Source organism: Podarcis cretensis (genome assembly GCF_951804945.1).
Source record: "Podarcis cretensis genome assembly, chromosome: 5".
NCBI classification, from domain to species: Eukaryota; Metazoa; Chordata; class Lepidosauria; order Squamata; family Lacertidae; genus Podarcis; species Podarcis cretensis.
The window spans coordinates 3,669,735-3,696,498 of record NC_137174.1 but is presented as its reverse complement, the minus strand read 5'-3'; the positions used below and the strand labels follow the sequence as shown (position 1 = coordinate 3,696,498).

Here is a 26,764-nt window from a genome sequence, read left to right as displayed (position 1 = left end):
TTACACTTCAATGCTGAGAGAATACAAACATGCATCTTGCCTCTGCGAGAGCAGACAAGCAACTCATCTCGGAAACAAAGAACACCGAGAGAACAGTGAAAAACAGGAAACCAGTGAACGTCACATCCAGTCTCCCATTCCCGTGGGAAACCCAACAGTACTCTGACTGTGGAATGCAAAACAAAGACTTGTGACTGCGTTTGCTGCTCAGTGAGGGAAATAGAAACCAACATCCTGCACCCGCTGGAGTTTCTGGGACAGCTTCAAGGGCAGCCCCGCGTAGAGCGAATTACAGTAGTCAAGCCTGGAGATGACCGTCGCATGAATCACTGTGGCCAGGTCAGGGCGGGAAAGGTAAGGGATCAACTGCTTGATGCGGCGAAGGTGGAAAAATGTCGCCTTGGCTGTTGCTGTAACTTGCGCCTCCATGGAAAGGGAGGTGTCAAGGATTACACCCAAACTCTTAACGGAAGGCAATGGCACTAATTGGGCCCCCGCAAGAGAAGGGAGTTGGTCCCTCATCCCCATGCCATCCCGACCTAGCCATAGGACCTCTGTCTTTGAAGGATTTAGTTTCCATCGGCTCCTCCGAAACCATCCAGCCACAGCTTCCAAGCATCTGGTCAGTGTGTTCGGGGCCGAGTCAGTGTGGCCATGCATCAGCAGATAGAGCTGAGTGTCATCAGCATATTGGTGACAGCCCAGCCCAAAGCTCCAGATAATCTGGGCAAGGGGGCGCATAAAGATGTTAAAAAGCATCGGGGAGAGAATTGCGCCCTGTGGCACTCCACACACCAAGGAGTGGCGCGACGACATTTCCCTCCCTAGTGCCACCCTCTGTCCCCGACCAGAGATAAAAGAGCACAACCAGTTACGGGCTATGCCCTGTATCCCCACGTCTGCGAGGCGGTGGTCCAGAAGATCATGATCGACCATGTCAAAGGCTGCTGACAAATCTAAAAGGATCAGCAGTCCTGACCTGCCTCGATCCAGTTGTCTACGGAGATCATCTGTTAGGGCAACCAGAGCCGTCTCCATCCCAAAACCAGGACGGAAACCGGACTGAAATGGATCTAATGCCGATGTTTCCTCCAAAAACCTACCAAGCTGTTCAGCAACCGCTCTCTCAATTACCTTACCCAGGTATGGAAGATTTGAAACTGGGTGGTAATTGGATAGGTCTAAGGGATCTAATGAAGTTTTCTTTAAGAGTGGACACACCACTGCTTCCTTCAGTTCCCCTGGGAATGTCCCCGTGTAAAGGGACAAATTGATAATTTCAACCAGGGGGGTCCGCGCAACATCTGGATGCTCCCTAATCAGCCAAGACGGGCACGGATCAAGGAGGCAGGTGGTGGGCCTACCAACTTGGAGGAATCTATCCACATCAGTAGGGAGTATCCGATCGAAATGGTCCAACGCTGGACCTGAAGTCAGTCGAGGGGCCTCCAGTTCAGTCACTGTATCTAAATTGGCAGGGAGGTCACGGTGGAGCAACAGGACTTTCTCCGCAAAAAAGCTCGCGAATGCCTCACAGCTGTGGGTCGAATTTGTGCTTAAATTTGGTTATCCTCCTAAGAACGTTATTGACCTAAGTATTCTAAAAAGTTGTGCCGGGCGAGAGCTAGCGGATGCAATGGAAGCTGCAAAGTAAGATTTTTTAGCAGCTTTCATAGCCATCTCATAGGCTTTCATAAGCGTCCTATAAGATGTTCTTGAGGCTCCGTCACGAGTCCGGCGCCATACTCGCTCTAGCCGTCTGAGATCCCGCTTCATTTTCCGGAGCTCCTCAGTAAAGGCAACCAAGGTGCCTGGTTTCGACGGGGTCGCAGAGGGCACTTAGGCGCGATCTCATCAATGGCTGCCAAGAGCCGGTTATTCCAGTCCTCAACAAAGTCATCTAATGAGTCGCCAGGAGGAGCAGGGTTCCGCAAGGCTTGTCGGAATCTATCAGGATCCATCAGTTTTCGCGGACGAGCCCAAATAGGTTCGCCACCCGAGCCGGGGAGGAGCGGGAAGTCAATCTTGGCTTTCCGAGCGTAGTGATCAGACCATGGCACTTCCACAGCGGGGAGCATGATCACATCTATGCCAGCCCCAAAGATCAGATCCAGCGTGTGGCCTGCTTGATGAGTGGGGCCCAAAACAACCTGGGAGAGCCCTAGTGTTGCCATGGAAGTCACTAGGTCCAGAGCCTGTGAGGAGGGAGCGGCATCGGCATGGACGTTGAAGTCTCCCAAAACCAGTAGGTTTGGGAACTCCAAGGCCCAGCCCGCCACCACCTCCAGCAGGTCTGACAGGGTGGCTGCAGGTGTGCTGGGTGGCCGGTACACCAGCCAGACAGCCAAGCTCTCCTTGGTGCCCCACACGAGACCAACACATTCAATGCCGGAGATGGCAGAGCTCTGAAAGAGCAATCCTCCCGGATTAACAATGCTACTCCTCCTCCCCGACCCACAGTCCGCGATTAATGGAGGACAGAGAAACCTGGGGGTGTTATCTCATGTAGGGAGACTACTTCGCCTTCCCGTACCCAGGTCTCCGTCACGCAAGCCAGGTCAATCCCCTGCGAGAAAAAAGTCACGCATGGTGGCGGTTTTGTTGCCTATGGACCTGGCATTGCACAGCACAAATGACGGAGGTGTGTAATCCTTGCTCTCCCTACCCTCATCCCTTGGGATGGGGCGTAGATTGGAAGGGGTTCGAGGATCACTGCATCTTGAAACCCTTCGCCGATAGAGATATCTAGCCCCACCGCCATTCCTCCCTAGCCCTTCAATTGTGGAAATCCCAGATCCCATACTAGCCTCCCCAATAGATGGGTAACATCCCCTCAATAACAAGTCATCCTTGGGCCAGGACTCCTGGGTCAAAATGGTATGGGAAAGAGGTGGAGGTCTGATAGGGTAAGTATCCCTAGAAGATAAAACCCAACCAACCGCACCCCAAGCGGGGGGGACAGTCCCATGGTGTTTCATTAACTGTCAATCCCCTTCTCCCTCCTGGGTTAATTGGAGGCTTGTTGGTTCTATCTGTGGCTGTGCAACTATTAATGAGGTATGTGTTATAAAATGTAGATCACTGGCCAACAAAGAGCCAGATTCGAATTCGAAAGATCTGTCCATCCTCTCTCTCCAGGAGTACAGTAGAGAAGGCTGATCATTCTGATAAGTTTTTGGAACATTAGGCAAAGGTCCAGATGTAGATTTGGTGCTGGATATCTCCAGATTGTCAGCAACATAGAGTTCTTTAGGTGTTGTTGCTATAGAAATGTCGGAGGCGCCAAATTCCTCATCTAATTTGGTGTCGTTTGAAAAGGGAACAGGGAGTTGCACTGATGTCTTTCTATGGGATAAAGAGCTGTTGGACGTCTTTAAATATTGTGCTCTAGGCTCTACTGTCCTTATATTTTGGGTAGAAATCTCAGTCTTTATACTCATTAGCCTCTTCTTCAGGTCTTGTAATTCTAGGCTTACAGAGTTCTTTTCTTCCTTTGGGCAATTAGTATTTCTAGTGTTGAGCTTGGTTTCCTTTATCCGCATTAGCTTTGGCTCTATGCAAGGGACCAATTGCCCCCTAGTTTCGTCCACTGGGCGGAGAGAATGGAACCACCATAGGGTATCCTTTATCTCCATGAGTCGAGATGGGAGGGTTGATGACCTAAAGGTCATAAATAGGCGCATGGTGTTTCTCAAGGTAGGCAGGAAGTGGAAATTTTCTACATCTACATTTCGGTAATGGTAATTCAGGAGCTGAGACAAGGACATAGTAATTTGTCTGCGGTTCATCCACCTATGAGTGTATTGGTGAATCTCAAGCATTATCTGGTTCGTTTGCAAGACTTGACAGGACCTCACTTCATCCATAGTTTGAGTTGGTGAGTTATTAACAGAGTCATTTCTTATCATCCTTTTAAGCCCTTGGGCATTTAAAGGGGAGGAACTAGTATCCAATTGTTTCTCAATGTTAACTATTCTAGTGAGGATTTCATCCAGTCTTTGGAGAACCAGAACCATAGTTTCTGCAGACAACATGCAAATCTCTTGGTAGGGGTGCGTATCCCGAATGGGTTGAAAGCAGGCTCCTCTGATATCTTGTTCTAGAGGCATGGGTGGGTCAGTGTTAGGAGTGGGAGGAATCCCTCCTGCTCCTGCTCTTGCCCCCTTGGACGGATTAGCTTTTTCTGGGAGGAGGGGGGTCGGGTCATTGACATCCTCCTTAAGGGGGGGTGAGGTTCCCCCAACGTTGTTACTCACTGTTTGTTCTATTTACTCCGTTTTCTCGGTTTCCTCAACCCGCTCTGTTTCTGAGCCAGGGCAGATGGCATTGGCTCTTTGCCGATTCTTTGTTTTAGAGGAATTGTGAGTCTCAATAATGGTCTTCTGGCTCTTTGCACCTCGTTTTCTCCTTCCGGCAGGCATTCTCCGGAAGTTCCTCACAACAAAGCTCTCCTCAAATAGATCTTTTTGCTCTATGAGTGAATGAATGAGCTGCATTCAGGGACACAACCTTTTCCCTTAGCATTGGGAGAGCCCAGAATTTGAAAATATAAGCTTATCTCTGTCTTTATAACCTTGCCTGTTTATGTGCAGGACTCTATCCACCTGAAGCATGATGGGATGCTGGGAAGTGGCCTTTAAAAAAATATAAAGTTTTGTCAGCAGTGGGTCTGATATTATCAGCTTTCTTACTGTCAACTCAGTTACTGCTTAAGTGTCAGCTGATGATATTCAGTTGTTCCTTCACAAATCTGGCAGGCTTGACATCACCAAAACAGCTGTTTGACGGTAAATCTGTCATCCTAGAGACCTGTTGTTGCTGCTGCTTCTAATGCACAAGACCCCAGGAAAGGATTTCTTTAGCTCTTTTGTGCATGCCTAAGTCCAAGTAATGTGGAGGGTGGGGAGAGATCATAGAAATTTTGCGCCATCTGCTCCATAGACTAAGTGTGCAGCTGTTCAGCTAATGACAGTCTTGTGGAGATGCTCTACTAGATTGAATTCAAGACCCCTTGTCTATAGTGGGAGGAGAGTGGATGTGAGGAAAGCATCTTCTTCAAGGTCATTTCCTCCTCTCTGCAGTCCCTGAAAAGGAGAGGGTGTCCTTTGCAGCTAACCTGGAAAAGTTTCTCTCCCACATTCATGCCAGAGTAAAACCCTTGGGATTTCTAGATCTGTGCTCAGGATTGAGCCATTGTGGTTAATGGACCTAAGTTACTTATGCCCATTGTTTTCAGTAGGTCTGCTTTGAGCAGGACTAACATTAGATGCAACCACTGATTTCTGCCCTGGGGACAGTGAGTCTGTTGGTGAATATTAGTGGGTCTACTTTTGAATATCACTTTGTTGGATTGAAATTGAATGTAGCTGAACCTAGCAGGGCTTGTATTTTGTGCCAAGTTTAACCGTCACAGATGTAAGCCATAAAGGAAGAATCAAGAATGCGCTTTAATGCTCCCGGTTGTTCCTTTGCAGCTGTTACTGTACTGTACCTGCCTCATACCTGATGTCATATAGGTGGTCCTTGGGGGAAAACTGGAACTGCTGGTTGGTCTAATTTGAGCCACAGACCAGAGATTCCTCAACTGTGAGTTGAAGCTGGTAGACCTAGTTTTCAGGTACATTTGGAAATGTTTGTTGTGTCTTTCCTGTGGCCTTGGGCACATTCTCTCACCCTCAGCCTTACTGCTGCAACTTGTGGATAACAACTCAAACCTACCTTACAGGATGGCTATATGATCCCTAGGATAATGTATAGGAAGTGCTTTGAACGCTCAAAAATAACACAAATGCTGCTGGTGGTGGTGTTAACATCAGAATCATTAGGTGTGTACATGGAATACTTTACCCAGGAAAGACTACCTGCCATCAGCTTTTACATGCTTTTGGCACCAGGTCAAGACATACCCTTTCTCCCAGCCTTTTGACTGTTTGTGATAACACCTGGAGTGGGGGGGGGGGTGGATCTGGATGTGTGTCTTTGGGAGGAGGGGGGGTATTGTTTATCATTTATGGTTGCTTTTCTGTTGTACTTGTAAGTTGCCTAGAAATGCTTTGTATTTGGCAGCATATAAGTAATAATAATAGTATCTTACGGAGTGAAAGAGGACAGATCACTGTCCCAAGGAGCTTGCAATCTAAAATTCATTACAAGAGAAACGATAGTGGAAGGGAGCTTGGTAGAGGCAGGGGTAAACAGGCAAGCGATATACAGTTGTTTTGGTTGCAGGTATGGGCTGAGTTACAGATCAGGGTTCAGAAACAAAGTAGTTGGGCAAAGGCTCAAAGGTATGTCATTAGCAAGTGAATTTTCTGCAGTGTAACATGTTAAATCTTCTCTTGCAGAGCTATGTTGCTTCATGCAACTTCTTTAGACTCCCAGAAATCTCCAGTTGTGACATGGATATAGTGAACTACTACATTTTTTGATCACTTCAATTCCGTCCCTTGCTCTGAACTCTTCAGCAGGTAAGTTGTTTCTTAAAGTTCGGATGCAGTTTATTCAGATGTGATGCTCCTGAGAGGAGCTTTGTATTTGTGCAGGGACAGCCCAACTCTGTAAGCAGCAGAATTCTGTCTTGGGGGTTCCAGGAAAATGATAATCCTCTCGGGGGCACCATTTTCCACCTGCCCCCAAACCTTTGGACATGATGGCCTGTAGTGTGCATGCAGCTGCCCTGATTGCAGCCCTTCTTGCAAGCACATACAGAGGTACCTCGGGTTAAGTACTTAATTCGTTCCGGAGGTCCATTCTTAACCTGGAACTGTTCTTAACCTGAAGCACCACTTTAGCTAATGGGGCCTCCTGCTGCCGCCGCGCCGCCGCCGCACAATTTCTGTTCTCATCCTGAAGCAAAGTTCTTAACCCAAGGTACTATTTCTGGGTTAGTGGAGTCTGTAACCTGAAGCGTATGTAACCTGAAGCGTATGTAACCCGAGGTACCACTGTAAATGGAATGAATTGGTCTATTTTTTTCTTTCTGCCTTTGTATTCTACCCAATAACAACATGTCATCCAGGTGGCTTATAGGAAATGACAAATTCATTCCCCATAAAATAAAAGCAATAGTCCTAAAATCTTAAGGGCAGCATAAAGCCAGCGGCAGAGTGACAGTCTCTTCCCTTCAGAATTGGAAAAGGAGCTGCAGCCAGGAGAAAATAGAATGGCAAAATGCATTGTTGCCTCCAGCAGCAGAATATCAAGAGCCAGCCTGCATGGTTGAAAGGAAGGTTCAGGATGTAGCCGGAGTTTCAAAAATGCCTCAGCTCCTGCTTTTGAGTTAGCAGGACACACCTGCACAACTCGTGACTCACCATGCTGAGCAGATACAGCAAATGCACGATGCCTGCTAGTAAATCTGTTTTGGCTCTTTTCCTGGGGCTGCATATGTGGGGCCGGAATGTGTGTGTTGACAGGGCACGGTATATGTCACTGGGGGGCTGTATCCGTCTTGATGGGTCACGAGTTGGGCAGACCTGCATTAGGGAATGGCAGAATGAACACTTTTGTGTGGTTTGCTGCCCCTCAATCTCTGCCTCAGACCTGACCTCTGTGCCTGTAGGTATAGGGCAGTATGCAAATTACAACAACAACAACACTGATGTAAACATTTACTACTGTTGTGAATGGAGGTATGCCAAAAAAAAAAAAAGAAGAATAAAATGTCAGATAATTTTCTTTTTTGCCCTGGTTTTTTCTTTCTTTCTTTTTGCTGGCTACCCCACTACACCAGCCCAACATGATTTGGGGTGTCGTGGGTCATACAGCTTGGCCGGATGCTGACACAGTGGTTTCTGTTTCTGCTGCTAAACAGTCTCACTCCCCCAAAAAACTGTTGGAAAATTTATTCTCCACCCCTCTCGCCCACAAATTCCCTGAGAATATTAATTAAAGTAACACCCTCAATTTCACTACCGAAATAGTAGGATAGATAATTTGGGGAGACAATTTTCTCTCACCTCTAGCATGAATGGCCAGTGGAGCACAGCTAATTTTTTATTTTATTTTTTTAAAAGCAGAATAGAGGCTGCTTTGGATAACAAATGCAGTACTTTACACTTTAAGAAAAGATTCTTTTTGTTGCCCGAGCGACTTTGGTTCCTGAAACCAGCTCCATATTTCTCATAGTTTTCATGAGCAGTGCAAACCTAACAGGGCTTAGTTGTTGTTTTCAAAGGTTTCTTGGTGTTCGTCTGCTTCATGATGTAACTTCCCAAAACATGTGTATGTGTGCATGTCTTTGCCTTGAGCAGAGTGTGACACAGAATTATGTGTAGTGACCCTAGACTCTATTTTCTGTTCCAGTTCTAAACTGTGGTAATCTACAACCTATTCTCAAAGGGCGGAATTCATTGTCACACTATTACAATTGTTCCATCAGTGCATGCGTTTTAGCTTGCCAGGTGAAACTCTTCAAGGCTGGGGAAACCCAGCCAGATTGGCGGGGTATAAATAAAAAAAATATAATTATAAGAGAGTTTCACTTGCCATTACTGATATTTTTAATTAAGAAATCCCTGTAAGTTTCCAACAGTTGCCTGGACCCTAGCTGGAAAACTTCTAAGCTAAAATAGCATTTTCACAGTAAGAGATAAATGGCCTTGACTTACTAAGAGTTCCAAGGGTGCACTGACACAATACACGCATTATTATGCCACTTTAACAGCCATGGCTTCCCTCAAATAACTGTGGGAACTGTATTTGGTTGTGGCTGCTGAAAGTTGTTAGGAGAGCCCTCAATTCCCCGAGTTCCATAGGAAGAGAGATTGATTGTATCTCTGTGAGGTGCTTGAAAGTGTTCTGGATGTTTGGTGTGGGTGCAGCCTAAATCCCGAGGGGCTCTGTGCTCAGAGAAGGCTCCCCTCTTCTTGCAGGGTATGGACAGTGGAAGGCGGGGCTTTCAAGGGATACAAGGGGCAGCGTGTTTGACCCTGTGCTCTGGATAACACTGAAATGGTTGTCCTCCAAAAAATACATGCATACAGTTTCTTATTTTCCCTTCTTAGATACACAGAAGTGAGAACCCCAGTTCTTGGTCTCTTTTGTGCGTTTTAAAAAGAAGGGCACCAATTTACACACGCATGCTTTCCACAACTGATGTGGCACATGCGCCTCAATGCTGTTTTGTTTCTCCCCCTCCACCCCATACTTTGCTGCAACACAGCGCAGAAAGATAGTTGCTTGGTTACCTAGGCGATGTGAGACTTCTTCTCTCTCTTCCTGCACTGCTCTGCAGGCTGCGGGGCTTCCTTTTTGCCATCTGCAGAGGGGGTGGGGAGCTACTGGGATTGCTTGCCAGCCTATCAGATCCCCCCCCCCTTTACAACAGGAAGCATTACATCTGTTAATGTTTCACTAGGCTCGGGAGCAAGAGAAATGGGAGACCTTTGGAGTGTGGCTCTGGGAAGCAGAGGAGTTGCGAACACTCTTGCTGCCTTTCAGCCAGACATTTGGCAGCTTGGGGAGAGGGAGAAAGTGAGGGTATTGTGGGAGAAGCCTGTGCACTGGGAGGGGGGCAGGGAGCCATGAGGGAGGGGAGAAGAGACTTAAGGTGGAAGGCCAGACTGGATGTCCTGTCCCTGACTTTGTTGTTAGCACTTTTCTGTCTCAGGAAACAATGGAGTGTGCCTCCAGGGATGAAGTTGAGTCACTGTGTTTGCAGCACCAAAGTGACCTCCCTGGGGCACAAGCCTGGGCAGCGTGTCTGGAGGTCCTGGGGCTGCCCAGATGACAAGACCCCCCCCACACACACATTTGGCCTTGCTGATGTGGTTCAAAGGAAAGCAGAGCAAGGCCTTTGGCACCAGCTTGGTGGCAGGAGTTGCTGGGATTTGTGTTGGGTTTACTCCTTAGCCTTTTCTTCTCCCAAAGATGTCCCACAAGGCAGTGGGTACGGATTTCCTCTCGGGATTTACTTTCTCTCATGAATGAGTACGGCCACAAGGTAGCAGAGGTTTAGGATTAGTTTTCCTTCTCCTAGATGGGCCACCTCCCCAGGTGGATGAGCCCCATCTGCCCCTCACTTCCCTCTAGAGCGCATGCAGAAAGCGCCCTCTTCACCCTTCGCCCCACTTTTGTCTCATCCGCTCAATTCGCGGGAGCCTGGCTTTGCATGCAGGGAAAGCCCCTAACTCACTAAGGGTTTGAGACCCACCTGCTGCCCTGAAGGGTCTTTGGAGTATTGCACACTCTGGCTTAGGCCAGGCTCAGTTGGATATGGAACTCTGGGTTGCAACCAGAGTAATGGCAACAGCAGGTGGGTGGTCAGGCCTAGGTAGGTTGTACATGGCTCAGTGTTAGAACATATGGTGAGAGTTGTTTTGCAGCTCTATTGAGCTCCTATGTCAACGGCTGGCAGAGCCTTGGGGGTGAGCACTATGGGGAGAATATGATCCTGGGGTGAATTGTAGGCCCCACTGTTGGAAGGGAGAGAATCAGAGACCAGTGATGGGGAAGGGGGAGGCAAGTACCCCTTGACTTGCCCATGCCCTTACCCCAAAAACTCATCCCGTATTGCCAACACTCCTTCTAGGGAAGAGAAGGCGCATGAGAGTGAGATAGTCTCCATGTACTCAGAGGAAAAGGAGGGTTGAGTGCCCTGCAGGGGGGAGGGCAATTATCAGAGGCACCACCCCCATCCCCTTGATTCTGAAGGAGTGAGAAACACAGGCAGCAAAGGGGGCAATGGCCAGTAACAGAATGCCCCTCCCTCACCCACTTTGCTATATGGGGATGGGACAGAGACAGTGCACAAGGTTGGTTCAACTTTCTTAAAGCTGAAACATAGTTTGGCAGATAGGGTAGTGAAAAAGAAGGTTAGCCAGGCATGGATTTTGGTCTTTCAAATTTCAGTGGCACCTGTGCGAGGCCAGAATTCGGCACCCCTCGCCTCTCACATGAGGTTCGGAGGGTGGCAACACAAGAATGGGCTTTCTCTGTAGTGGCTCCCTGTCTGTGGAATGCTCTCCCCAGGGAGGTTTGCTTGGCGCCTTCATTATATATTTTAGGTGCCAGGCGAAAAAAAATTCTCTTCAACCAGGTCTTTGGCTGATTAATATTCTACCACCTTTTAAATGTGTTTGTGGGAAGGGAGGGTTGTTGTTTGCTGTTTTGTTTTAATTATTTACTTGTGTTTTTATCCTTTGTGTTCTTCTATGAACCACCCTGAGATATTATGATGATGGGCAGTAGATAAATTAAACAAACAAACAATCTAAGGAAACTCTTAATTGGTGTCTGACGAGGCTGATCTAGCTGAGCCTTAATCCAGACATGACTGAGGCAGAAGATGGATTAGGGATCAGGAATTCAACAACTGCTGTATGGGGTCTCCTTGAATACTCGGGCTCACAGTTCGGGTGTATTCCTGGATTCTGACAGTGGCCAGGGACGCATTTGCCCAATGATGGCTCATGCACCAACTGCAAGATGCTGGATCTGGCCACAATGTTGTATGGCTTAGTTACATCCTGACTGGACCACTGCAGCGCATTCTATATGAGGTGGCCTTTGAAGAGTGTTCAGAAGCTTCAGCTGGCCCCAAACACAGCAGCCAGGCTGCTGACAGGGACCAGGTACAGGGAGCATATTACTTCCCAGTTAAAACAATGTCACTGGCTACTGGTCCATTTCTGGGCACAATTCAAAGTGACCTATAAAGCCCTATATGGCCCAGACAACCTGAAATATTGTATCTCCCTGTACGTTCCTGGCCAAGTGTGGAGATCGTTAGGGTAGTCACCTTCTCTTCTCAACATCAGCGGCACAGTTGGTGGTGACATGAGAGGCGGGCTTTTTTTTGGCTGCGCCCCACATTATAGAATTCTCTCCATCTTTGCTATCATCCTACCAGCAGGAAATGCCTTCTAAATTCAGACAGGTCTTCGGAAATTGTGAGTTGAGGTCTTCTGTATTGGTTGCCACCAGCCATCTAAGATGAAGATCTTCTGCCCCAAGAAACAGGACTTATTCAGTGGTGACGCACCCATTATGGAATTTCCTCAAGAGATGTTCCAGCAGGCCTTTCTGCATTCTGAGTAGTGGGTTTTCTTTTCTAAACCGTAGCTTTTTTCCTGTGATACTGCTGCATCAAAATTGTGTTTATGGTTGCTTTTATGTTAAGCTTCTTTGAGGGTCATATGGCGGGTTAAGAGGCCTATAAATTTACATATAAAGTGGGTGGGTGTCCAAAATTTATACTGCTTAATTTAAAAAAAATTGGGACGCAGGTGGCGCTGTGGGTTAAAGCCTCAGCGCCTAGGGCTTGCCGATCGAAAGGTCGGCGGTTCGAATCCCTGCAGCGGGGTGCGCTCCCGCTGCTCGGTCCCAGCGCCTGCCAACCTAGCAGTTCGAAAGCACCTCCGGGTGCAAGTAGATAAATAGGGACCGCTTACCAGCGGGAAGGTAAACGGCGTTTCCGTGTGCGGCTCTGGCTCTGGCTCTGGCTCTGGCCAGAGCAGCGATGTCACGCTGGCCACGTGACCCGGAAGTGTCTCCAGACAGCGCTGGCCCCTGGCCTCTTAAGTGAGATGGGCGCACAACCCCAGAGTCTGTCAAGACTGGCCCGTACGGGCAGGGGTACCTTTACCTTTACCTTTTTAATTTGAAAAAAAACATTATTGATAAAAGCAGATATTTAAAATATTCAAAAGGTGATTAAAATCAACAGTAGCTAGCACGAAATAAAACATGTAAACTCCATATGCCTGCGTAGACTTGCCTAAACAAAGCTGTTTTAAGCAGGCAGTGGAGGTTTCTGCCTGATGTCAAGAAGCAGTGAGTTCTGAAGTGCAGATGCTGCTACATTAAAATATTGACTTCCTACAAGCATGGAATGAATATTATGTGGCACCTGTAAGTGTGCCAGTTTTTGCATTGCCGGTGCTTGGGCTAGATGACCACTGGAGCCCAGCTCTGTGATTCCATGTTTCTGTTAAAGTGGTCAAGTGGGCATGTCTGAGGTAAGGCAATCCCTCAGGTAAACTGGTTGCTTTATGTACGCCTTCAACTTGGCCTGTTATCAAAGAGTTCAGATCTCTTGAGTAGAGGTGTTATATAATGTCAGGGTTTCATTCTGCCCTAGCTGGAGTCCTTGCACTGCCTTCTGCTGACACATCACATTAGTTGAATCTGGCCCAGAAGACTCATACACTCAGTATACTCTCGAGATACATTGAAATGTACTCTTCATTTTCTCGGTGCTGAGAGCCTATAACAATTCAAGTGTATATAATTTCTCATGTTGAAAGGTGTGGGTTTTTCAGTGGGTCTCAGTTGCTTCAAAGCCATCCTTCCAGTAGAGGGAGGCATTTCCACAAGAAACCCTAAACCTGATATCTGGAGATCATTAGCATAAGAACACAAGAGCCTGCTGGTCAGGGCCATGGCCCATCTAGTCCAGTATCCTGTGCTCACGGTGGCTGACCAGACCAGCAGGCAGGATCTGAACACAAGAGCAGCACTCTTCAGAAGCATGGCTGCCTCAAACTGTGGAGGCAGAGCGGAGCCATCACAGCTGGTAGCCAGCCATAGCCATCTCCCCTAAGAACTGGTCTCATCTTCCTTTAAAGCCATAAGTGTACATGCGCTCCAGATTGCTCATACTTGAAAACAAAATAAGGAGACATTTTTCCTGGAAGCAGAAGGACAAGGATGTGCCAAGAATGGCGTGTCCTTTTCAAGTGTGTGTAGGTGTTAGGGTTACATTTCCTTCATGCGCTGAAGACCACATAGCAGCTGAGGTCTTGCATAGGAGGTTGCTGAAAATGAGAGAACAGGAAGCTCAAAGGATAAAAAGGTGACTTCAGGCGTGGCTGCTTTTTACCACCATCCCATATTCTGCAAACAGGCTTGCAAACGTTAAATGTAAATGTAATATTAGTGGGTGAGGTCCTGTTTGCTGGCACGATTGGGACCATGCCCTGACCCTCCAACCAGCAGAAAAGCGTGGAGAGGGAAGAGGCAGCTCTCGCCGATTCCCCTTTCCTCCTCTCTCCCTAAGGGAGGTAGGGAGGCAGATCCCCTCTCCGTAGACCCTGTATAACCACCACAAGGTATATCTTGGTTTTTCTGTGAGGGTAAACTTAGATCCTTGAAGACTCAGGCAGGAGCAGAACCAGTAAAGAAAGATTTAGTTTACAGAACGAAGTTAATAAAACAAAGAATGTGTCAGGAGATAATGTTCTTTCAGGAAACAGTTAACTTATTAATAATTATACTTAATCTAGTGGATGATACAGGCTTCTAAACAAGGTAATAAATGCACAGCTTCTTTTAAATATGAGCTGCTTTAATTCAGTTTTTACTCCTCAGTTAGATGTTACAGGTTTCTAGACTAGATGGTAAATGCTCAATTTATTTCCACTGCTTACACTTCAGTTCCTAAACTTAGTTGTTGTGTAGGTGTTACAGCTTAATACTTTGGTTCTTAAACAAGGAGGTGGTACTTTTCTGTCCGTTTCTACTCCTGAGATGCCTCTGGCAGTCTAACAGACCCAGGGGATCCCCACGCCCCCCTTTTGCCTGGTTTGGGAGTCTTCTCTTTCTGGAAGATCTCTCCCCTCCTGACTGGAAGGAGACCCAAGGAGACAGTATCCTCACAGCTTCGCCTTCTCCTGGCTCCAACTCAGCCAAGACACCCAACACAGTCTTCCTATCTAAGCTCAGAGACTCCTTTCTCTAGCTGTTGATATTTTTCCCTGGGCGGATGTTACACACGCAGACCAGGACCAGCTTACTTTCCCTCCCTCCTGCTCTCTCTTAGACCATCTCCCCATCTGAATCCTCTCTCTGAAACGGCTCCTTTTATTCTCCCTCCCAAAGTGCTGGCTCCATCCCCTTCTGGCAGGCCTTTTTCGTGACCTATCTTTATCTTGCCGTGTGGGTGCTTGTGTGTGTGGTTTTTAAAATCAGGACAGTTAAGAGGAAGAATCTTGAGTTGTGAAATAGGGCTGTGGGAAAGTATAGTTCTGAACAACCCACCGCTCTGATTTCCCAGGCAATGGCAGCCCCACACCATATATAAGCATAGGAGACAGTTCTGTGGTTCTCCGGCTGATACCTCAAGGTCACCCTGTTCAGAGAGCCAATTAACATTCTGCAAGGTAGGCAAGCTAAGGAACAATTTACACAGCACAGAGGTGAGCAGGGAGTTTCAACTGTTTCATTATCAGTTGTTATTAGATGAACTTTCCCTGATCTTATACATCAGTTTAAAAGTATCTGCACATTGGACAGAGTTTCTGAAGTGTTAAATCATCTTCTTCCTTATCACCATCCCTTCTAATAGCAAACTTGGTGGTCCTGTATCTGTCATCAAGGCAGTGAAACGGGACCAGACTAGGCAGGGATTTCTGCATACTTGGCAGAAAACGATAAAGAAAAAACCCGAAAGCTCAATGAGAGCCAAGCATGCACATTTCCCTCCCTGTGAGGTGGAATTTTGAAGGCACCCAGGGGCAGGAGAAAGATGCAGGAGGATGACTGCTTAGGGCGCGAGGTATGCAGAAACACCAAACGTTGACAAACCAAAGTGGGGCACCCCCCCCTCAAAGAACCCAGGAAGAACTGAGCATGCTCAGCTGCCTCCAGGAGCCTTGGGGTGTTGCGTCAGTTGGAGAAGAAAAACAGAAAATGAGGGGAAGGTGTGGATTCACCTCCTTAAGCCCCTCACTGCTTATTGATGTCATGGAAGGGCACTGGGGGTCACGTGAGCACCCCCACCCCCACCTCCATGTCTTTAGAGCCCAGGAAGTGTGTCCTCCTCAAGCAAACCTCAAGTTGAACTGGAATGTCTCTTGTTCTTCTTTCTGTCCAGAAGGACCCAGTTACGGTGATGACCTGCAGCTGTTTCTCCATAACATCTGCAATGGAAGTAGCCTAGAGCCATGCCTGAATGCAATGGCAGACAAGGATGAACCCAGGACTACCCCAAGATATGACACTGCTCCTTTAGAGGGAGTATAGCTCTGTCCAAAACAGGCATAGGAACCATCTACCCACAGTACCTGTTGTCTTCCCAAGATCCAAATTCATTTTATTCGTGTTCCTTTAAGCATGCAGGCGATAGGGATGGGTTAGCATGACTTAATTCTGCCAGAGTTAAGTACCAACAACAAATTAGTTTCAGAGAGGCTTCAGTGGTGCTGAGATTGCGTTGTATGGTACACAGTGCCAAAGAGTTCCTTTCTCAGTTTGAATCAGAAAAAGTTTCTCCCAGATCTGCCTCTCAAACACTCTGCAGACCTTGGAAATCACCAATAGTCATATTCAATAACACAATTCTGAGATAATTTTTCTAAATTAACTAACTAGGTGGTCCCAAAAGCTGCCCCTTTAGCTCTCCTTTCTATATTTTCACTTGCCCCAACCTCGTCCATAAAGAACTTGGTGTTGTGAATTTGGGGGTGGGGTTAGGCTGTTTGCCTGGATCCCTTCCCCATTCCTGGATCCAGCCGGGATTCAATTGCTGAATTAGCCAGGCAAGGACCATAATGGCCTTCAAAGTGTGGGTCATTAAAGTAACAAAGGAAGTGGCTCTGTACCAGAGAATAACTGTCTGCTAGTTAGAAAAACAAAAGCAGGGTTGTGTGTGAAGCTAGAAGCAGGCTGGGCAGAACTGCAGGTTGGGCAGCTGGGAAACAGAGTCATGCCTGATTCTTGCTGGGATCCAAGGCTGTGGCTGTGGGAGAAGCAAGACCTTCTTGGGGTATTATGTGAGCCCCTCAATAGTAGACTCAGGTGGTCTAGATGAGTAGATAAGCTAGATGGTAAAGGTAAAGGGACCCCTGACCATTAGGTCCAGTTGTGGCCGACTCTAGGGTTGCGGCGCTCATCTCGCTTTACTGGCCGAGGGAGCAGGCGTACAGCTTCTGGGTCATGCGGCCAGCAGGACTAAGCCGCTTCTGGCGAACCAGAACAGCGCACAGAAACGCCGTTTACCTTCCTGCTGGAGCGGTACCTATTTATCTACTTGCACTTTGACGTGCTTTGGAACTGCTAGGTTGGCAGGAGCAGGGACCGAGCAATGGGAACTCACCCCGTCGCGGGGATTCGAACCACAGACCTTCCGATCGGCAAGTCCTAGGCTCTGTGGTTTAACCCACAGCGCCACCCGCGTCCCAAGCTAGATGGTATATATGAATAAATAAACCATATATCATTAACTCACATAACCCATACAGTGGTACCTCAGGTTACATATGCTTCAGGTTACAGACTCCGCTAACCCAGAAATAGTACCTCGGGTTAAGAACTTTGCTTCAGGATGAGAACAAATTGTGCTGCTGCGGCAGCAGGAGGCCCCATTAGCTAAAGTGGTGCTTCAGGTTAAGAACAGTTTCAGGTTAAGAACGGACCTCAGGAATGAATTAAGTACTTAACCCGAGGTACCACTGTTTATCATACAGCAAACTCCATTCAAGGAAACCAAACTCAGGGTAAGTGCCTGGAACCCCTGGAAACTTTCAGAACTCTGAGATCTCAACACACGGTCCCTCATCTAATTTGAAACTTTACCAGAGCCTGCTTAGCTTTGCAAATGTGCTAGCAGTTTTGTTGCTGCACCACTAGGGGTTGTAGGCAGATTAGCAAAAGGTAGAGGCTGGGAAATGTCCTCTGATTTTTTTTAGTTGCAAGTTGGTTTAAGCATGTTTTGTGTCTTGCTCTCATGGAAATATTAGCACATGATATGTGGAAAGCGAGGAGCCAGGCTATATTTGACATGGTGTGGTTTCCGTTTCTAACTTTCATAAATACTTCTTGAGAGTTCATCACCTCTCAACTACCCACGCTGGGTTTTGGAGGGGCTGTATTATCGCTAACCTGATTTCAATGGATACCACTTCTTTCCAGTCAAATACTGGAATAATGACGCATGAGAGACCAGTCACTGCTTGCTTTGTTACTGTTCTTTATTGTACTGCAGTTTGCAAAATTGTTCTTTGTTTTTGTTTATTTTTTACTGAAGTGTTTTATGGTTAGTCTCCAGGGGTATTTATGCTGTCTTTGAGCCCATTGGTCACATTTGCATGTCATTTATTCTCTCTCAGCCATATATGATCACAGACAGATACGATCTGGCGTTGTGACCTTGATTAGTGTATTTAATAAAATCCATCCAAACAGCAGAAAATACATCCTTTGTCTATTTGCCAACCATAGCTAAAATGGGAAGCCCCATCTATCCTAAACGTATTGCACTTTCTCAAAAGTTTCTGGGAACACCATCACCGTTGTACATTATATGTAATGTTCCTTAATGGGCAAGGCCACCGCCAGATCTCCCCCTTTTATGGAATCCTAGAATTTCATAGAATCATGTAGTCAGAAGGGATCCCCCAAGGGTCATCGAGTCCACCCCCTGCAGTGCAGGAATCTCAATCCATTTTTGTGAATCTCACAAAACACGTAATGGCGTGGGGTTTGGGGAGCACATTCTTTGGCCTGGCAGGTAGTGCTCAATGTGCCCACTCAAAATCATATTTAGTGAAGTCCACCTTGGGGTGACACAGGTCAGCCTCCCCTAATAACCCCACTTATTATGGGCTCTCCTTTGGGGGCTTCTTCGTTCAGTTGTTTGCATTTGTTTCTAAATTATAAATTATGGTTGGTTGGTTTTTTTAAATAAATCCCAGTAGCTTCTTTACATGTTATGGGGTGTTTGTTTATAGTGATTAATATCATTATAAGCATTAGACACTGTATAGTAAATTGAGTAGATTAGACAACTGGAGTTTACCGCAAAAGCACAAGGTTGACATATGATGTGTTTGTTAAACTGTAACATGCAAATCCGGGCTGAGAGGCAAATGCAGATGTTTTTGGCACTTACCTACCAAAATAAACTGTTCTTGCAAGAGATCTGTTCAACGTGAGTGGTTGGGGAGCAGAGGGGCCCCTAATACTGTGCATTTCTTTTGTGATTTGGGGTTAGGGGAGTATTGTGACCAGATAACTGCCTATAGGTTCTTTTCAGTGTACCTAGTGAGTTGAAGAATATTTTTACAAGAGAATGGAAAATCTCAGGATGCCAGGATACTTAAATTCCCACTTTGGGTGGATACACGGCCTGCCTTAGAGCAGGGCTAGGCACCCTAAGGCCTGGGGGCCGGATGCGGCCCAATCACCTTCTCAATCCAGCCCGCGGACGGTCCGGGAATCAGCGTGTTTTTACAGGAGTAGAATTTGTCCTTTTATTTAAAATGCATCTCTGGGTTATTTGTGGGGCATAGGAATTCGTTAATTTCCCCCCCCCAAAAAAAAATATATAGTCCAGCCTCCCACATGGTCTGAGGGACAGTGGACCAGCCCCCTGCTGCAAAAGGTTGCTGACCCCTGCCTTAGAGTAAGAGCGGCGGCTCTTGTTAGGCTGTTTCAACTGCAAACGGCTTTGCTCTGTCATATATGCTGCTGAGCTCCTCCTACTTTTTTAAATTTCAAGCTGAGTCATCTCTGTCTGTTTCTCCAGGTTGTGGTGTTTTAGAGACCAAATATGCCCCCCCCCCCCCCCCCGTTGTAAAACTTTGCTTTTGAAGCTGTTATGAGGTGGAAGCGCCCCCAGCAACCAGCGCTGCAGGACATCTTTGAAATGCTTTTTCAAAAGCACCCACATCTCCTTAAACAGACCTCCTGTTTTGCCCAGGAGGCTTATCTTGTGCTTTCAGCTTAAGCAACCTCTTAGACAAGCAGATTTGTTATTTGCCCTGGTGAAAGACACACACACACACACACACAGAGAGAGAGAGAGAGAGAGAGAGAGAGAGAGAGAGAGAGAGAGAGAGAGAGATTTAGAGTTTGTGTGTTGTAATGTGGCAAAGAATCAGTGGTTACGAAACTTCCCTATGCAATCTCCTCCATACGTCACCCTTAGTGGGTTGCTTCCCCCTCCCTTATTGGCTCCGGTTACAAGAGAAGGGGGGGGGCTCTTGAGAATTCAGTGAAGCTTTTACTATGGCAGGTGGAACATGCATGCGGAATGAGATTCTCAGTTTTTTTTTACAATGGGGATGAGAAAAAGTTTTGCACAACCTTCCGGTTTAAAGGGCCCCTTAATATGTAAAGGACAGCAATGAGGAGTTCAGCTTTTTTTTTTTTTTTTTTTTTAAAAAAAAAAAAAGCCTGGAGAAATTATTAACCACAATTTATGACGTCAGAGTTGATCTGATTAAAGGTTTGTTTTCTTGCTGGCAGAGGTGTGTTCTGTAGAGACTGGTTCTCTCTTCTTTGTTTTTTGTTTTGTTTTTTTAAGTTTCATTTTTGAACAGCAAACGGAGAAGCTGCTGCTCCAGCTGCGTGTGTGTGTGTTGTAAAAAGGATGGTGTTTCTCTAGCTGCCACGCACAAAACAACACATTTGACCATGAGGACTCTTCGCAGGTTGAAGTTCATGAGTTCGCCCAGCCTCAGTGATCTGGGCAAGAGAGAGCCGGCATCCTTGGATGAGCGGGGGACCCAGCAGCGACGGGCCTGCTCCAACGCCACCTGGAACAGGTACGCTCTTGCATATCCCCCACGCACGCAGGCAGGCACCAGGAATTTCTTCCACAGTAGCCAACGCAGCCAACACTGCAAACAATCACTTCTGGCTCAGATTTTAAAGCGTGTGTATGTGTGTGTGTGCACACACAGACACAGAAACACACACACACACAGCAACAAGGCACAACACAGTTTGAATTCTTGGTCTGATTTTCATATGAGAGGAAACTTCCAGGTTTTTCATGCTTCTAGCCCTTCTGTTAGTGCTGACATACAGAGTTTTCTCTCATTTCATTCTCACTGGCCATGACTGTTAAGATCTAGGGAACCCTTATTCTTTTGCTGGCTATTACGTCTCCTGGTTGCTTTGCTTGTTGAGAAAGTAGGTGTAGTTTCTCCTCTCCCAGGGGAGGGTGGTTTGTTTATGGAACAGGAAAAACTGCATGTGTCTTGATGATGGGGGGGGGGGAGGGAGGAAACACTTGAAGTGGGTTGTTAAATATATTTGTAGCTAGAAATAAATCACGGGGAGAGAGATTTACTGAAAGAATCTCTGCCATTAAAAAAAAAAAATGCCAGAGTTCCCTATATTATCACTAAGGTTTAACCATTATTGATGTTGGCATTTGAAGAAGAAAAAAGAGAGAAGCAGACCAAGTTACGACTATAATCTTAATCTGGGCCTTACTAAATGTTATATGCACGTGTGTGAAATGAAACCTCAAAAGACTTTTAAAAATATTTTTGACTAGAAACACTGTGGTGGGGGTGGCATTCAGTTGAAAGCAGAGAAGTGGTGGTCTGGGAAAGGAAGGTGGAACTCTAAATTGTCTCCCCCCCCTTGAAAATACCTTTTTTTTTTTTTAGCCACTCTCCTGGGCGCTGAATGCAGGGGCAAAGGGCCTCCAATGGTTCGTTGGCCAGGCTTGTGTGGAATAATGCAGTCCCTTGGGATGTTTAGGATTTTGAAGGCCAAAAACGGCACCTTTAATTGAGCCTGGAGGAGGAGGAGGATGAATTTACTCATCCTCTTTACGCAAGTCTCTCAAGGCCATGTGCAATAAAAATCAGCAGATTTTTTTTTTTTTTTTAAAAAAAAGACAGTGATGGCAGAGACCCATTCATCCATGTGGCAAACCACACCATGAAAAAAAAATGTATTAAACCGTTTCTGGAAAGTGCAAGTAGTGGTCACTTGTCAGATCTCGACAGGAATGCTGTTCCACAGAACAGGTAGCCATGCTGAAAGCCCTGTTTTGAGTTGCCATGGAGTGGGCTTCTGATCTTTTGGAACTTGTAGGAGCAGCTCTTCTGCAGACCGCAGTGACCTGCTGGGTATATATTGGATAACACAGTCTCTAAATTAACCTGATCCTGAGCTGTATTGGGCCTTATATGTTAGTACCAGCACCTTTATCTTAGTCTGTAGCAGAGAAGACAATTAGTGGCTGCTCACTCCGATGGCTCTGCACTGCTTCCACGGTCAGAAACTATACGCTTCTGAATACTAGCAGTTGGAAACCTTAGGAGGGGAGCGAGCTGTTGCGCTCAGGTCCTGCTTGGCTAGACAGGCCACATGCTCTTATTCTTAAATTGCCAACCAGTGGAACTTCCAGGAGCAAGATGTTATATGCAGGTTCCCACAAGCAACCTGGGCACCGCATTCTGCACCAGCTACAGTCTCTCCACCAACCTGAAGGGCAGCCCCACATGGAGCACATGGCAATGGTCCAGCTGTGGCGCTACCAATGCATGGACAACGGTGGCCAAGCTGTCCCAATCCAGGAACAGTTGGTAACACTGTCCCAATCCAGGAACAGTGCACCCAGGGATGGGTGGATCCAGGAATGCCCTCAGATTACAAACCTGCTCATTCAGGGAGAGTGTGACCCCATCCAAGGCAAGCAACTTACCAGATTTTCAGAGCCAGGAAACATCCACAAAGCCTCCATCTTGCCAGGATTCACACTCTTTTTTAATGCCCACTGCTGCATCCAGTCATCTTCTCAGCCAAACCCAATTCAGATGTTACAGAGAAACAGTGTTGGGTATCATTGGTGTACTGATGCCACCTCGTGCCAGATCTCTTAGTGACCACTCCTAGCAGCTTCATGTAGTGTTCAGTAGCATTAGAGACGGCATAGCACCTTGTAGTACCCCATAGTGTGGTGTAGTGGTTAAGAGTGGTGGATTCGTAATCTGGGGAACCGGGTTCGCGTCTCCGCTCCTCCACATGCAGCTGCTGGGTGACCTTGGGCCAGTCACACTTCTCTGAAGTCTCTCAGCCCCACTCACCTCACAGAGTGTTTCTTGTGGGGGAGGAAGGGAAAGGAGAATGTTAGCCGCTTTGAGACTCCTTCGGGTAGTGATAAAGCGGGATATCAAATCCAAACTCTTCTTCTCTTCATAGCTCAAGACCCAGGGGACTGAGAAGCACTCAGCCAGTGCTGTAACCATCCCTGGAGATAAGACAGGAAGCTCTGTATAACAGTGCCACCCAAATCCCATCTTCCATAGACAACCTAGAAGGATATCATAATCTATGGTATCAAAAGCCAATGACAAATTTATTAAGAGTCACAGGGTCACAAATACGTTATCCCTTCACTCCCCTTTAATTCTGCAGCTGTGTCACCATGACCTTTTCAAGTCATAGAATCCTAGAGTTGGAAGAGACCACAAGGGCCATCGAGTCCAACCCCCTGCCAAGCAGGAAACACCATCAGAGCACTCCTGACATAGGGTTGTCAAGCCTCTGCTTAAAGACCTCCAAAGAAGGAGACTCCACCACACTCCTTGGCAGCAAATTCCACTGTCGAACAGCTCGAACAGTTCTTCCTAATGTTTAGGTGGAATCTTCTTTCTTGTAGTTTGGAACCATTGCTCCGTGTCCGCTTCTCTGGAGCAGCAGAAAACAACCTTTCTCCCTCCTCTATGTGACATCCTTTTATATATTTGAACATGGCTATCATATCACCCCTTAACCTCTTGCCCAAAGGGGGGGGGGTGGATTTGTGACAGGGCAGTAGTTGTTAATACGCCTAGTCTTTAAGAGGGGGTGGTCCCCATAAGTAATAGGCTGAATACTACTTTCCTAGATTGATAATATTAGCAGCAAATCTGTTTTGGGATTGAACTTCAGTTTCTTAGCTCTCGTCTAGCCTGTTGCTAACTCTAGGCATCTGCACAGAGTATCCGTGATTACATCTGGACCACATGTAAGAGAGAGAGAGAGAGAGAGAGAGAGAGAGATGGGTGTTATCTCCATAATGAAATCTACCTGCAGCTCCTCTGATGACTTCTTTCAGTGGTTTCATATAATTGATAGGTAGCCTGGGGGGCAGTGCAGAAGTCTGTGGAGCACTGTAGCATAGCTGCCCCGGTGCCAAACTGCAGCCACCCAGCCCAACATTCTGCAAATGATCATCAGGTAGGAATAAGTGTAAAGCAGTGTACCCAAACCAGACAGGCATTTCTGAAAAATATTGTGGCTGATTATATGCTGGTGTGAGGTGTCAGGGAATGGACACATGCCTTCTGTCACTCTCCTATTACAGTTTGGCCAGTGGCTGACCAAAGCCACTTCAATTCCCAATCTGCCTAGAAGAAGGCAGATAAAAATGGCTCCAGAAAATGAGCGTCATTCAGGATACCTGGAGCCTCACATCTACACACTTTGAACCAAGAAAAGGAGATTTGCAACTCAGTGATAGCTGGTGAAATCACCAGGGTCCAGGAAGGTCTTCTTTAGAAGAATCTGCCCACCTGTTTCTAGCCACTGTTAATACTTTTTTAAGAGTTTGCCACCCTCTAAGTCCTACTCATCAACCCAACCATTTCATAGTCTTAGCAGATCTGAGAATAAGAAGTGATTGTGTTGGTTGTCTGGGTCATCTCTGGTTTCTGGAGGTCAACCAGGGCATCAGTTTGTGCCCCAACCAAATCACCTAGACACCCTTGCAGAGCTGTCTGGTCCTTCAGCCCTGCAGAGGCTAGCAAGAACCAGTGGCTCAAATCAATATACTCGCTCTGCTTTCCTTTACTCTGAGCTTCTCATTGGTGGGCCACTTTAAGGATGAGATGGAGCATAACAGGTCAGGGGTAGGCATAGACAACTAAAGGGGGCAAGAAAATAGCATTACTGATAGCGGACTTGATTTGGCCCTGGAGCTACTGCTTGCTGTTCCCTAGTCTGTGAATCCACCTTGACAAACTCCTTAATCACACACAAACCCCGTGGTAACGCCTTGTGACCTCAGTGGCCAGCCCTTCCTTATTTGGACTTGGGGTCTATTTTTTCTCTTGCCTTGTAGGTAAGCTGCTCTAATGCCCGTGGCATATGGCACTACTTAGCTGTTTCGATTAGCCACCTGAAGTGACACTGACTTGTGAGATGCAAGGCCTTTGCTCACTTAATTTGCATCCAGGCAAATATTGGGCATATACCGTATGTGCCCAAGTGCTAGGATAGCCTGTTGTTGCAGCAAAAAAATAGCATGCTGTTTGTTACACAAAAAAATGGCTTAAATTACCGTATTTTTCGCTCTATAACACGCACCTGACCATAACACGCACATCGTTTTTAGAGGAGGAAAACAAGGGAAAAAACATTCTGAATGAAACAGTGGATGTATCATTTTTGTGCTTCATGCTGTGGCCACAGACATGTGATCTGATGGTGAATTTGGGGTGACCCAATGCAAAAATCCTGAGAATCCCTGTGGATCCATGCTTTGTAACCACGTTTTTGCACCATTGCAGCCCCAGGCAAAAGTGGGTGCGTGATTTTGGGGGGGCAGGCTGTAGCCATGGACATGCTATGTGCTCTGATGGTGAATTTGGGCTGACCCAATGCAAAGATCCTGAGGATCCATGTGGATCCATGTTTTGTAACCACGTTTTTGCACCATTGCAGCCCCAGGCAACAGTGGGTGCGTGATTTTGGGGGGGCAGGCTGTAGCCATGGACATGCTATGTGCTCTGATGGTGAATTTGGGCTGACCCAATGCAAAGATCCTGAGGATCCATGTGGATCCATGTTTTGTAACCACGTTTTTGCACCATTGCAGCCCCAGGCAACAGTGGGTGCGTGATTTTTGGGGGGCAGGCTGTAACCATGGACATGCTATGTGATCTGATGGTGAATTTGGGGTGACTGAATGCAAAGATCCTGAGGATCCATGTAGATCCATGCTTTTTAACCACGTTTTTGCACCATTGCAGCCCCAGGCAACAGTGGGTGCGTGATTTTTGGTGGGCAGGCTGTAACCATGGACATGCTATGTGATCTGATGGTGAATTTGGGCTGACCCAATGCAAAGATCCTGAGGATCCATGTAGATCCATGCTTTTTAACCACGTTTTTGCACCATTGCAGCCCCAGGCAACAGTGGGTGTGTGGTTTTTGGGGGGCAGGCTGTAGCCATGGACATGTTATGTGATCTGATGGTGAATTTGGGCTGACCCAATGCAAAGATCCTGAGGATCCATGTAGATCCATGTTTTGTAACCACGTTTTTGCATCATTGCAGCCCCAGACAACAGTGGGTGCGTGATTTGGGGGGGGGGCAGGCTGTAGCCATGGACATGCTATGTGATCTGATGGTGAATTTGGGCTGACCCAATGCAAAGATCCTGAGGATCCATGTGGATCCATGCTTTTTAACCACATTTTAAGTGGGGAGGGAAGGAAAAACACAGAAGGGACAAGGAGCAGGAGAGGGGTGTGCAGAGAAGCAGCTGGCTAAGAATGCAGGAGAGGGGTAGGGAGGAAAGGAAGGCAAAAGTTTTCCCTCACCTACCCACCCAAGCCAGCCAGCTCTTGCTCTCTCTCTCTCTCTCCCTCCTGCATGTTTTCAGCTTTCCCCTCTGCTTGCCTGGAGGGGAGGGGCTTTCCCTGCTCTTTGTTCCGTTTGAGCAAACACAGCAAGGAAACAGAGCTGGGTGGGCAGTAAGACCCTGAGGCAGAATGCCGGAAAGCAGCCGCTTCCTCTTTTCAAGTTTCCCTTCTAGGAGACGCGCGATTTGATTTTTGCCTGCTTTTTTTTGCCTCCCCTGGCACCAATTCGCTCCAGGGACCACACATTCGCTCAATAACCCGCACAGACATTTCCCCTTCCTTTTTAGGAGAAAAAATCTGCGTGTTATAGAAGGAAAAATACGGTAATTAAATGTGTGTGCATATGAGTTTTGAGGAAGGGGAGAAACATACTTTGTTTTTACGCAATGCATACCCAGGCCACAGCAAGCACCGTCTTAGAAGAGACATTCTGTCTTGTACAGCAGAGAAG

General features: G+C 47.0%; 1 protein-coding gene and 1 long non-coding RNA gene across 4 annotated transcripts in view; one reads left to right on the top strand and one right to left on the bottom strand.

The window, feature by feature from the left end:
- The window catches only part of PRR5 (proline rich 5), a 76,674-nt gene that overhangs the window by 23,037 nt on the left and 26,873 nt on the right, over positions 1–26,764 (top strand). The window contains exons 2-3 of one of the 3 annotated variants that reach the window (XM_079975369.1): positions 6,345–6,467; positions 20,246–20,486. In XM_079975369.1, coding sequence (XP_079831495.1) covers positions 20,356–20,486 — 131 coding nt within the window. In that variant the 5' untranslated portion in view covers positions 6,345–6,467; positions 20,246–20,355. Of the gene's footprint in view, positions 1–6,344; positions 6,468–19,923; positions 20,168–20,245; positions 20,487–26,764 lie in introns of those variants that run through there. The other 2 variants (XM_079975370.1, XM_079975371.1) reach the window with 2 other exon arrangements.
- Positions 25,450–26,230, bottom strand: LOC307217394. Its single transcript, XR_013839590.1, has 3 exons — positions 26,061–26,230; positions 25,751–25,890; positions 25,450–25,582 (listed from the first exon to the last, which is right to left on the bottom strand). It is a non-coding gene; the product is annotated as an uncharacterized lncRNA (long non-coding RNA).